The following is a 14,255-nucleotide window of genomic DNA, read 5'->3' as shown; positions in this document are numbered from 1 at the left end:
GTCAAAACCCCTATAGCATTTTTGCTTCAGTAAAAAATGGCTTATTTGGTACTTTCTGTTTAGAATTATCACAATTAATACTTCTGAGGTTCTTTTGATGACTGTGGCGATTTTTTTAGTCAGAATTTATAAAAAAAAAAATGCCCAAAAAAAAATGGATTTTTCGATTTTTTCCATAAAAAGTCACATAATTTCAACTCTACAAGTTATTTCTCAAGTAAAATGTCTCAAATTAGGTATCATTCAATGAATAATCTTATTTTCTACATGATGAAACCACAATAAATAACTAACTTTCTAGAAAGAATTAAAAAAAAATGTGAAAAATATTACCCCTACCCCTAAAAAACTGGCCTCAGTATCAGACAGAATTTGCATTCGAAGCACACTGACACTGTAAAACTCATATTTTAGGCATTCATATTTAAAATAATTATGTACCTAACATATCTGATCAATTAAGGCACTTAGATTTTCTTTTTGTATTTATAATTGCTATGAAGCAGAATTTCAAAATTTCATTCGTATTTGTCATTTCTTTCATAATACAGTAGTCTAACACGCTTTTGTGTGATACAGTGCACTTATATAGTTTCTTAGCTTTCAAATGAGCCCAAGTAATGAATACTTGAACTTTTTCAAGTCGTTAAGTGAAAAATTGCCAAGAATTAAGTAGCTGTCTTTGTAAGAATCATGCAAAATCTGAAAAATGTGATACACCCCAAAAAAGGCTACATATTTTTATTTTTGTAATTAAGTTGTTTTATGGGTCTATACTATGAAATATGTAATTATTCATTCAAATCTGCCTGCTCTTAGGAGGTAATCGACATTGAAAATCCAATAGATTCTGTTGTATTTGAGCATCATTTACAGAGTTATCTCCCTTAATTTTGAAATCTACAGTGCATTCTATACAATATTTATCTCCTAAGAGCATGGGTTATATGAAAAACCACATGTTAATTTCTGCTTACTATGACATTTCAAACAAAATATCAAAAATAAAAATATGCAGGCTTTTGACCCATGAATCACATTTTGCATGATCCTTAGCTGGAGTGCTTCTTAAGTTCTTGCAGTAATGTATCAAAAAACATTAAAGTATAGAGCATGTTCCATTTAACACACTTATCAGTCGAAATTTTCATCCTGTTATTAATATTTTATGATTAATAATAAACAGGGATTTTAACCAAGTAAAATTGTAGGAAAATTAAAATTGATTTAAAAAGTGTCTAGTTCTGGAAAATTTTATTGTTCATTGAGGAAATTATTTTCTTATGGTGAAATTGGTTTGACTTGAGTATGACTACAGTGTAAGGTAAATACTCAATAGAAATATTTTTTTTAATGTAAATGCAAATGAACTTTTGGACAGATTTAAAAAAATTGGGAAAAAGGTGACATGTAACAAAATTGGTAAATGAGTGTGAAGTTGGATACTTACAGTTTATACTTAAGAAAGAAGTAGTAAAGATTGACATTCAGTTTTTACATACTAGGAAAAACAGTTCTACATATTATGGAAAACAAATATGTATGATTAAAGTTTAATTTTGCATTATGTAATAATTGAAAGTTTGTTTATGCTACAGTTTTCACTAGGATCAAAAACCTTCAGTGCTAACAGCACTTTGATTTTTATCATACTAATTTTGTGTTTAACAGTCTCTGTTTTTGACACAATATGAATGCATGTGTATCCAGTTATTGAACCAAGCAGTAGATACTAAGGAAAAACCAATCAAATCAAATAAAAGGATAAGACAATTCAAGAGATATCATGAGTGCATCAACACTAGTGTTCCAAGTAAAAAAAAATGGGAAAAGAGCATAACTATTGATATAGAAGACTTTCCACCTTGGAACTATTTAGAAGAAATAATGGTTATGTTATTGAGTACATTCTTGGATTCATGACAGAGGTAATTTCCACCTTGGCTAAAATCAGTTGAGACAACGGTTCCCCTCTATTACGGGATAGTTAGAATGCGAATTAAATTCCTAGTACATCTGATCTGTCATTTTATCTACTTTGGTGGAAATCTGACATTAATTAAACTGAATTTACAAAAAAAAATGAATTAAAATCATCTGTTGGATTGAGAATTTCCTATAAATTTGATTCTAATGCTGCTGATGAGAGAGCGTTACTCCTTTAAACAAGCACATGTGCATCATATCAAAATTTGCAATATATATGATTGGTATTTTTTGTATTTGGTAGCTATAATTCATGTAAATCATAAATGACCTTTTTATTTGCCGTTATGGAGGAATATTGAACAATTTGAATCCACTATAATTTAGTGACTTGTATATATTAATAAGAGAATTTAAGCAGTACTTTGATTCAATATCATGTGGGAAAACCAAAACAAAGAGTAGTCAAGGGAACCAAGGTTATAGCGGTAATCAAAGAGTAATCAAGGGAACCTAGGTTATAGCGGTAATCAAAGAGTAATCAAGGGAACCAATGTTATAGCGGTAATCAAAAGAATGTAATTCAGGGACAAAAACCAGACATGGAAAACAGACATACACAACAAAGAACATAAAGTAACTAAAATCATACATACAAAGTAAAAAAAGCAAATGAGCAACTCGGACTCCACTAAAAAATGTGCAAGGTAAAAAAAAAAAAAAGATAAAAAAACTTATCTGTTAAAGCAAGTAATCCGTTTTGGGATTCAGTGTCCGTAGCTATTTTCTGATTTGGCCGCCAAAAGGGATTTTTAAAGCTAGCAGTTAAACATATAGCTATAATTAACTCCTTGGCTAAACGTTACCATTCCTGCCTACCCGAGGTAGTACATTTTATTGGTATTTTATTAAATGAAATATGAACTATGATTTTTCAGTTGGACACTTTTAAAGTAAAGAAATACTCCAGTAATTAAGTGTCTATCAAAAAAAAAAAAAAAAAAAATAATAATAATAAAGAAATAAAATGAAATAAATAAATGAATAAATAAACTGTTTTTAGTGATTTACCGACCTACTCTATTTTTTCATCCAATGTAACCTTACACAGATTTTATTTTCTCTTGGCCTAACCAGAGACCTGTATTTAAGTTTAATTACATGTCTCATCTATGGCCTAACCAAGGATTTTTATAATAGTCTAATGTACATGTAAAGATCCTTGGTCTTAGATTATGAAGTTAGAACTATTTGGTGTCAGAAATTTCAGTTGTATATTTGGTGCTCAAATGAACAAACTGCTTTTATTTGTAAAAAATTCTATATGAGTAAATTAACCGTGTAAACATGATTAAATGATTGACAAAAAAACAACAAACAAACAAAACAAAAAAAAAAAAACGGAATATAACTCGCACTTAACCGGACTTCGTTTTTATTTATTTCACACCTCCACACCGGAAGTGTCAAAAATTAATGTTTTGGAAACAAAAATGCTGGAAAATGACCCTTCTACTGAAACTAACAAAAGCCTGAAAATTGACGAAAAACAACGACAAACACTGCAAAAGGTATTTAAATATTCTGATTTGTATCATGATTGTTGGCTGACGATCTGATTTGTATCACGATTCTTGGCTGACGATCCGATTTGTATCATGATTCTTGGCTGACGATCTGATTTGTATTAGAATGTTTACAGACATGTCTTCTTTGTGTTATTTCAACCAGTTACCAAAAAAAATGACAGTCACGTCCGTAGGTAATAGATAGACTTTATCCCTTACACTATTCAGCTAATCTAAAGTGGTCAGAACTGCAGATAAATCGGTTTATGATTAAAACACAAAAATTATAGCTGATATTACCCTGTTTTTGACTTCCAGATAAGAGAATCAAATCAGTATCGTAAAAACTGTCCTGGTATCAATTTCTGTATCGTAACTTAAAAGATGCACCAGTGGATTATGACCCTCCTTTTTATAAAGTTATCTACATGTTACTTATACATGTATGTTATTTGTTACATGTATATGTTGACATTTGTGTATTTTTGCAGTTTAGGGAAGCTGTGACAGATGTACTTAAACCAGAACATGATAATTTCTATCTTGTTAGATGGCTCAGAGGTATTTTAATTGTCAGTCTCTGTAAGATTCAGACAGTGGGTGAAACATGATATAAAAAAGACAAACATTTTGAAAGTTTAATTTGACTATTTGTACCATCAGAATCAAGGAAAAATGGCAAAATTTTCAATATCACATTGGTAAATTGAGTTATTGTTTTTCTGAAATGCATTGAAAATGAACTTTTCAAGGGTAGATAACTCTGTCAAAAACCTCATTTTTCTAACATTCTTTTGAAAAATTTCTGAGGATATGCAATGATGCAGAGACCGATTAATGGTCCTTACAAAAAAGAAAGCATCCTTGAGTGAAATTACATTGTCAAATTGGTGGGATTTTGACATGCATGTTTCTGATTTCTCCCATTTTGCTTGATTCTTACTGGAAAGCTTTAATTCTTTTTAATTTTTTTTTCATTAAAATACGATACACTTTCAAAAAATTGTTTGGGAAAAAACAATGCATTACATATTTGGATTTTGTGGCTTTTTAAAAACATTGTTAAATGGCCTGGAGGTATTTTCTTTTTTTTCTTTTTCCTTTTTTAAATTAAAATACACTTTAAAAAAATGTTTGATATAAAACATTGCATGACGTAGTGTGATTTTGTTGATTTTAATGTAAATGGAAGAGATCTACACAGTACACCTAATGTCCAATTGATCATGTTAAGGTGTATTTTTTTTTTTATGAGCAACTCGGCTGGTGTTTCTAGAAAAGCAGAGGATGCTTACCCTTCCGGTGCACCTGGTCCATGCTCCTAGTTTTTTAGTGGAGTCTGAGTTGCTCATTTACTTTTGTTACTATGTATGTATGATTTTAGTTACTATATGTTCTTTGTTGTGTATGTCTGTTTTCCATGTCTGGTCTTTGTCCCTGGATTACATTCATTTGATTACCGCTATAACCTTGGTTCCCTTGATTACTCTATGTATCAATAAATATTGACGGTTAAAAGTGAAGGGTGTTTGCCTTCAATTTTCACTGAATTTCACAGAGGAAGGATTGTTGTGATGAACTTGTTCCTGATTGACTTAAATGCATGTACCTACATTCTTTAAAACAATTTTGTTATGATACCTACATGTATGTTCTTTTAAAATTTTCAGCAAGGAGTTTTGATCTCAAGAAGTCAGAACTTATGTTGAGAAATGTAAGTAAAATGAAATTGTAAATATACAAATGTACTTGTACTTGCTGTTTGGGAGAGACCCTAGTGACCTGACAAGTAAAAGTGTGTACCATTCCACAAAAAAAAAAAACTTTATATGTGAGTGTATACCTTTCTAAAAAAAACCTTTAAAACTTCTGATGCATAACAATGTCTTATTTTGATGGGTCATTTCTCTATATAATATTGTTCATTCAGAAAATGCTTTAGAGTAAAGTCTTTGAAATCATTTATTCCAATGTAATATATTATATGAACTGAATATGTTTTGTTTTTGACATATTTTGTTCTAGTGTGAGATAGTTATTTTAAAATAACACTTTAGTTTACCAGGGTTGAAAGTTCTTTGAAAAAATGTAACCAACCTTGAACCCAAGTTTAAAATTACATGTACTTTAAAATTTCACTATAGAATTACTAACTTCTTTCATTGGCATTTATTTCAGCATGTAAAATGGAGGAAACAGGTATCAGTTGACAAAGTTTTGACAGATTATAGGCAACCAGAGGTTATAGAAAAATATTTTACTGGTGGTCATTGTGGTTATGATAAAGATGGCCATCCAGTTTGGATTGATCCATTTGGAAAGATAGATTTAAAGGGTATGCATGGCTTAAAAATCATATTTGCATCTGGCAAAGACAGGTTGCGTTGTTTTTTTTGTGTGTGCTGAAGAATTAGTTACGAATGTATGTACAATACATTTATTCCTGGTTTTCAAAGGAAGAAAAAATAAAACATTGTATGCTTTTTGTTTCCATGACAAAAACCTAGATCAGATTATAAGAGTTTTTTACTTTCTTGGATTATCTGTAGTTTCTACGAATTATGACTGCAAATTATGCCGTACGGATAGGGTCTGTAAGTCTCCTTCTAGTTTCATTTTCCTTATCAGAATATCGGATGTAGAACATATTGAAATCTGAAGAATGGTCTGCATTTTATTGTTTACTTCTGGAATCTCGTAAGGCTGTATTACAATGCAAAATCTTCTATTTTACCCTTTTTCTTAACACTTTTACCACATGGAAACAGATATTTGTCATTTTTATTGGTATTTTACATGAAAATATGTTTTGCTTTTATATCTGAAAATGACAAATCTCTATAAATTTGAATGGTAGACTAGGACCCATTCTCATGAAACCACAAACTCACATGATGAAACTTACAAACCCTATTGTGAATCTCTCCACAATACATATGTTGAAATAACATAAAATTTAGTATTTTATGGATCATTTTCATAAAATATGGTAAAAAATACAGATTGTCATCAAGAAGCATAAACAAGCCTGGAATATCAATTACTCCTACAACATACTTTGACATTGTAGGAATAACTAATATTCCAAGCTGGCACAATTTTACTAAAAAAAAATTATCTTCAAAGCTTGTTATACAGTTTCTTTAGTCTCATGAGTCAAGAAGGTGATCAAATTAAAAAAAATGTATACCTTACCTGATGACAAAATTCAGCAATTATGGAAATCCATTGCAAAGCAGTTTAACTGAATTTTACATTTGATTTATATTTTATGATCCTTCTGACAAGGCCTACGATAGTCTGCAAGGGATCAAAGATGTCAGATGACTCACTGTTAGAGCTGTTGCCCTTGAAAAGCAAAAAATGATGGTTTTTGGAGTTTTAAGCCAATATCTTTGAAAACAATAATAGAGAGAAAGAAATTTCAATCGATGAAATGATTCTTATAAAAAATCCTACCAAGTCTTCATTGAGTCAAAATTGTCAGACAACTCCTTGTTAGAGTTATTGCCTTTGAAAAGCAAAAATTTAACAAGGTGAGCAATTCAAGCTCCTGGGAGCCTCTTGTTCTTTTTTTCAAGGTATTTTAAGGTCAGTGAAGAAATCAGAAGCTATGCTGAGCAGAATTTCTATAATGGAAAACTTTTACAATGTTATTTTCAAAGAACAATCAAAAAAGGTTAGTTTGTTATAATAATTTGTATTTTTATCATCTTGAAAGGGCAAGAAGTATTCAGGAGGTTTTATCATTGATGTTTTGCCAACACAATTAGTTTTTTAACTATTGCAGAATCATGCCTATAGCCAGAATTGTTTAAGGTTGTACAGATGAGGACTACAGGTATTTTGAAGAAAGAAAAAAAACCATCCATATCTTAGTAGTTTTTAACCAACTCTCGGTTAATTTCTAACAGTTTAGAATGGTTTTTGTTTCCAAAAGGGGGCTTTCAACCTCCTTGAACCCCCTGATTATTAATAATTTTCCAATTTCAATATTTTTCAAAGACCACACAAAAGACAACAAATAAGATATCAGACCACCTTTTGATTTATTATATAGCTTATTATCTGCAACATAAGCAGTGGTTCTTTTTTCTTGTTATTTCTATCACAAGCTACTGCTATAATATAAAAGAGTTAAGCAATGACAATTTGTCAAATTAGGTGTGACATGGTCAACAAATATAATAACGTCAGTATTAACATTTATGAATGCTTTTGACAGGACTTTCATCTTTTTTCTCAAAATTTAAGTTTCAACTTAGGACAGTAGTTTTTCACATATATCTCCTAAACTGTAAGGTTAAGCTAAATTCTGACGGGGGTAAAAGTGTTCAGCATGATGAGATCTTTCTCTGGTCCAATGTTGGTTTTAGTCTGTTAAGCCATTTTGGAGTTATTGCCCTTTTTCAATGATTTTTGCTATTTAATTTTATTTCTTTAAAAAATCTTCTCTGACACTACTTCACCAATTGTAACCAAACTTGGTTTGAATGTTCCGTAGGGTATCCTGCATAGAACTGATGTGGGGATTTTTGATTTGTCAAAAAGAAACATGGCTGCCGTTACTAAAAATAGAACATAGGGGTCAGACAGTATTTTTTGCATTTATCTCCTAAACCGTTAGGTTTATCCAAATTTTTTCAATAGCTGAAATGATCCATATTATTAGGACTACAAAAATCTTCAGGGATAAAAGTTGTCAGACGACTCCTTGTAAGAGTAATTGCCCTTGAAAGGGGAAAAATGACTTTTCTTAACAGTTTTCAGTCAATATCTTGAAAACTATGATAGATTAATAGAAAGTTTCAATTGTTGAAAAGATCATATGATAAGTCCTGCCAAAGGCATCTTGAGTCAAAATTGTTGGAAAACTTTTTGTTAAATTTATTGCCTTTGAAAAGCAAAATTCAACCAGGTGAGCGATTCAGGCTCTTGGGAGCCTCTTGTTTTTGTGTTAAATCTTGTTTTCCATGTCTTCAGTTTCTACATGTAATCTATTTCCTTCTGTATGCTACATTGTGTATGCAGGTCATTATTGTTTCCAGCTCTCTTGTTCTGGTCATTTGTTTGGACTTTGACATATTTGAATTGTCCCATTGTTCAGGCTTTAGATTTTTATTGTTGATATTTTATATTTAAGCCTTTAAAATTCATTAATTACAGGTTGGAAAGAGAATTAATCAAGTGGTAGTTATCTATGACTTGGATAAGTGTAATAAACACCATTTATGGAAACCAGGTAAGGTTATGGAGAAAGGTAATACTTTAAAAAATGTGGTTTTGTTGTCTCCCTGTTCACAACCTTAGATTTTTGTGAGTCAATAGTTAGGTGAAAAAATTGCCCATAAAGACCAAAAAGCAATAACTCAACAAAAATAATTGGTATGTACCGGTATTTAAGAAATAAATCATGGAAACTCCATTTTATAATTGTTTTGTCTGGGGCTGGCTATTTATGTCACATTGTTTTACCCCAAGCGATAACAATAGTCTACGTTTTGCACAAAATGTTGGTCATGTGTTTATCACTTTTTTACCATGGCTGTGGTCTAAAAACCTTTGAAGCGTGTTATATTAGAGTTTTTAATAAATGCATTAATCTGTTTTAATCAAGATTGGACTAAGGCAGCCTGAATTTAGAGAAATCTAAAGAAATGATTCTCAAACTTAATAACTAGACTTCACTACTATACTCACTGACTTAGTATCAGTAGTAGATATATTCAAACTAGATATCTTACCTATGTCTTATTCCTTTAGGAAACACAAAATCCCTGAAAAGTGATATACTGTTTTTATACCCTGCCAACAAAGTTTAGGGTTTATAGGAATCAATCACCCAGTCTGTGTGTCTGTGCCTCCACCTCTCCTTTCATTTATCCACATTTCTTCTAAGCACAACTTTACCTAAACCACTCAAAAGAAATTTATGAAATTTTATAAGACGGTAAAGCATCATTTAAAGAGATAATACAATTTCAATGTTTATATGTTAAAACCTGGTAACCTCAGGAATTTTGATGAACTTTCAGAGGAGGGTTTGAAATTATATGTAAATGTGCATGAAGGAATACAATTGTTGTCAAATGACTCCAAAGGGAGGTAATCCCACTGAATGTTTTTACATTTTTAACTGTTTTAAAGGTGGTTAGTCTCTTTGTAAGCTTGTTTTAATTTTGTACCTTTAGGAATAGACTTTTTCTGTGAAATGATTGCCATGGTTGAAGACAATTATCCAGAAACATTAAAAATTGCTTTTGTCATTAATGGTAAGTATATACCACTTATTCAGGGGTTGAATGCTGACCTGATGCAGCAAATTTACGACTGGCAAGTCAAAGTCTATCAGATTTTACCTGTTGGGCTACCTAATTTGGATGTTTTTTTTCTTTCAGTATATCATAAGGGCATGTAAACTTCACTCTGGGACAGTTCAGTTTCAACAAAACTTGCCTGTTTTTTTTTTCCAGATTGAAAAAAAAATCTTATTTCTTCCCCTGCTGAGTACTCTAAACATAATAATTTTTTGCGGTTGCTAATTTGTGCAGATTGTTTCAAGTGAATATATTCATGGGTATCAATTTCCTTGATATCAAGAAATAGTTAGCGTAATGAAGTGTTAAAAATCAATTTTGCGAGTACTTTCATAGAAACATTACAATCCACACAATTTTTGTCCCACCAACGTGTTGCGAGGGATCAAGGAAATGCTGGACGTCTGACCGTCCGCGTTTTCCACACTTTTTTTTTTGTAATGCTCCTACCAAATAAGTTTGTTTTTGATATGTAGCCTTATTATGAAGAGTTACAGATTAATTTTGACTTCGGTTCTGGTGGAATGAATTTTACAGAAGTCATGGCTTTGGAGTTCGAAATATACTTGTCCCTGTTGAGTCCAAGGTCAGGATGACTTGAATCCATACAATGAGTTACTCCAAGATTTTCTACAAGACAATACATGTATGACCATACAGTGTATTTACACTCATTGTTCATTCATGCTATGATACATGGAATGCATGAAAATTTCATGTATACATGTCCAAGTGAGTTTCAAAAATAGCTTGATTTATTTATATTCATGAAGCCAATTTGATTTATTATACCTGTGTATATAATGATATTTTTTTTTTACCTGTGTATACAATGATATCTTTTTGTTTACTTGTGTATATAATATATCTTTTTTAGCACCCAGGATTTTTCCAGTTCTCTTCCATCTAGTCAAGCCATTTCTTGCTGAGGAAACTGCCAAAAAAATTCAAATCTTTGGGAGTAAGTAAGAAATGAAGTATATGATTCAATCTGACCAATTCAAAGTATTCATTTCTCATTAATTGTTTTCATAACAAATATGAATTTTGTGATATAGGTGCAGATTAAAGAAATGCTGGGCAAATATTAAGCAAACTTAGCCTGTAGTCATTTTGATTACTGACTTGAGATTTCTTTTTATTCAGGTACTTACAAAGATGAATTACTGAAGTATATAGAAAGTGACCAGCTACCTGTACACTGGGGAGGTACTCGTAAGGATGAGGATGGTGATGGTAGATGTAGTTCAAAGGTTAGAGGTCATGTTACGTAAACAAAACATTTTGGTTAAACTGGGTCAGGGTTAGTATATGCTGAGCTAATTTTAAAGTTCAAGGCTAGTTTTTGGTTGATGTACACAGAACAGTTAGTTATCTTTCAGTTTAATATACAAATAGAAAAATTGTTTACTTTATGACAAGACTATACTTTATATCATTAACTTTTTCATTTCTTCAACTTAAGAAGGTAGACCTAGAATAAAGGACAAAACTCACACAAATCATTGGAACGTTTGTATTCAGCATTTAACACCAATGTCATATAATCATCAAATTAATTCTGAATAATTTCAAGAGATGTCCCTTACCCTAGGTCTACCTCTTTAATTGCTTTGATGAGGTTTTTGGTTCTCTGAGCTACCACATTATTTTGTTTGGTTTGTCTTTTGTATGGGCAAATTTCATTGCTCAAAAGTACATAAAATTCAATCAATCAGCCTTACCTCTAAACTGATGAAAATATTTATGGTTGTAGATTTGCCAAGGTGGAGTTGTGCCAAAGAAATATTACAAGAAATGTGACTTAGATTTAATCAACTACACCTCAGTTAGTGTTGGAAGAGGCTCATCAATACAGTTAGATTACACAGTCAAATTACAGAACAGTATTATACGGTAAGTCACTGGGGGAAAATACAAAATTACAAATTATATATATTGCGAATTTTGATATACTGTACACATTTCAGATAGTGACCTCTCATCAGCAGCATTAGAATCTAATACATAGGAAGCTCAAAATCTAAAGCTAATTGTATACAAAGATGACTCAAAATGAAGCCTCAGTGTTTTACATTGTTGGTACATTGTTGATATGGGTTCATTGTTGGTACATTGTTGATACATTGGTGGTACATTGTTGGTACATTGCTGTTACATTGTTGGTACATTGTTGTTACATTGTTGGTACATTGCTGTTGCATTGTTGATACATTGGTGATACATTGCTGGTACATTGTTGTTACATTGTTGGTACATTTTTGATACATTGTTGGTACATTGCTGTTACATTGTTGATACATTGGTGGTACATTGTTGGTACATTGTTGTTACATTGTTGGTACATTGTTGATACATTGTTGGTACATTGCTGTTACATTGTTGATACATTGGTGGTCCATTGTTGATACATTGGTGGTACATTGTTGATACATTGTTGGTACATTGTTGATACATTGGTGGTACAGTGTTGGTACATTGTTGATACATTGGTGGTACATTGTTGATACATTGATGGTAAATTGTTGATACATTGTTGGTACATTGTTGTTACATTGGTGGTACATTGTTGTTACATTGTTGATACATTGGTGGTACATTGTTGGTAAATTGTTGGTACATTGTTGTTACATTGGTGGTACATTGGTGGTACATTGTTGATACATTGTTGATACATTGGTGGTACATTGTTGGTACATTGTTGTTGCATTGTTGATACATTGGTGGTACATTGTTGTTACATTGTTGATACATTGGTGGTACATTGTTGATACATTGCTGTTACATTATTGATACATTGGTGGTACATTGTTGATACATTGTTGATACATTGCTGTTACATTGTTGATACATTGTTGGTACAGTGCTGTTACATTGTTGGTACATTGTTGGGTGTTACATTATTGTTATCTGGTACATTGTTGGTACATTGTTGTTGCATTGTTGATACATTGTTGCATTAATCACATATACACACTTAATTTTTATTATATACAATGTAGGTGGCAGTTTTCAACAGAAGGGTATGATATAGGGTTTGGTGTATATAGAAGAACCAAAGATAGTCGACAGAAGGCAGCTGAAATGGAGGAGTGTATACCATCACAGAGGGTCAATAGTCATATCTTTCCTGAGGATGGCAGTATAAATTGTAGTCAGATAGGCACTTGTAAGTTTTGTAATACACATGTTGATTTCTAGTAAAAGTAAAAAGTGGTTTTACATCGACATCAACTGGAATGGTGATCCAATGGGTGAAGAAGGAAAAAGGTTGTAGAAAAGCAGTCAAACTGCTTGTTTAGCACTGGTTTTAATAGGATATTTTCAATTTTGATTAGGAGATTTGACCTATGCCTCTTCCAAATAATTCCTGCATTTATGTGATATCAGTAATACATGTATAATTATATGTAAGATCATAAAATTATGAGATGAAAATATATAATGATATCCCTCCTTTTTTTCCATTTTAGATGTGATTAGATTTGACAACACTTACAGTTGGACCAGAAGTAAAACTATCAAATATTTAGTAGAGATTCTAGAGCCAGAAGACGGTATGAGTATAGACTCATCTCGTAGTAGTCAGGTCTCAGGCAGTTCATCTTGAGTGAGTCACAGCACTGAGGGTTGATTATTGCTTAATGTGCAATTAGCAATGCAACTAGGAATTTACAAGATGAAACAGACTGGCAGATTAAAAAATGGGTTTCTTATATACCTCAAATTTATGTTAAGGCTATGTAAGTTTTTGTAAGAATTAGGCAAAATGCTGAAAATCAGAAACTTGCTTGTCAAAACCCCTCTGATTAAACAAAAGAATTTCATTCAAGGATGCTTTCTGTATTTGAAAAAAATATTATTTGATTTCTGCATCACTGGATTTGCTTAGAAATTTTTTAATAGAATGTTAGGAAAAATGAGGTTTTTGACAGGGTTATCTGCTCTTGAAATGTTCATTTTAAGTGCATTTCAGTGAAATTATAACTCAGTGGTCCAGTTTGATATGGAAAATATTGCCTTTTTTCCTTGATTCTGTGGTACAAATAGTCAAGTTACAATATCAAAATGGTGTGTTTTTTTTCATACCACGTTTCTCCTACTGCCTAATTCTTACAGAGACTGCAACTTAATATACAGTGAAACTTGTATAAAACCAACCCTGAATACACCAGAAATCTTTCTTATTTAATGTTGAATAAGACAGAAACGTTTCTAAATCAAGTAAGAATACTGTACAATGGAAACTTTTCTTCCCCTAACCTGAATACTGTTAAACATGAAATTTTAATGATTTTTGCAGTAAGAATACAACATGGTAACTAAACTGCCATGAATATTTTCTTTGAAGAACATTTATTATATAATTTGAGGAACGACAGTTAACAAAAATAGCAAAAAAAAAAAAGAAAAAAGTACAGAAATTTCCCAGTGTACATTACAT

General features: G+C 31.4%; 1 protein-coding gene across 1 annotated transcript; it reads left to right on the top strand.

Moving 5' to 3' along the window:
• The first annotated feature begins 3,356 nt into the window (after positions 1-3,356).
• Positions 3,357-13,736, top strand: LOC148607480 (SEC14-like protein 2). Its single transcript, XM_088545096.1, has 12 exons — positions 3,357-3,497; positions 3,986-4,055; positions 5,165-5,208; positions 5,673-5,829; positions 7,076-7,173; positions 8,661-8,736; positions 9,686-9,766; positions 10,689-10,772; positions 10,958-11,064; positions 11,568-11,707; positions 12,814-12,980; positions 13,285-13,736. The coding sequence occupies exons 1-12, from the start codon at positions 3,420-3,422 to the stop codon at positions 13,419-13,421; spliced, it is 1,239 nt and encodes a 412-aa protein (XP_088401222.1). The 5' UTR covers positions 3,357-3,419; the 3' UTR covers positions 13,422-13,736.
• The last annotated feature ends 519 nt before the right edge of the window (positions 13,737-14,255 follow it).

Source organism: Perna viridis, chromosome 9 (assembly GCF_037379345.1).
Source record: "Perna viridis isolate PV_CMFRI_1.1 ecotype Kerala chromosome 9, ASM3737934v1, whole genome shotgun sequence".
NCBI lineage: Eukaryota > Metazoa > Mollusca > Bivalvia > Mytilida > Mytilidae > Perna > Perna viridis.
Note: the sequence above shows the minus strand (reverse complement) of the source record. Positions and strands in the feature narration are given on the sequence as shown.

Bases quoted from the DNA above. Each gene is read 5' to 3' on its own strand.
- LOC148607480 (XM_088545096.1), top strand. From the start codon at position 3,420: ATGCTGGAAAATGACCCTTCTACTGAAACTAACAAAAGCCTGAAAATT. The intron at 8,737-9,685 runs GTAAGGTTATGG...TTGTACCTTTAG, and splicing joins ACACCATTTATGGAAACCAG to GAATAGACTTTTTCTGTGAA. The intron at 10,773-10,957 runs GTAAGTAAGAAA...CTTTTTATTCAG, and splicing joins AAAAATTCAAATCTTTGGGA to GTACTTACAAAGATGAATTA.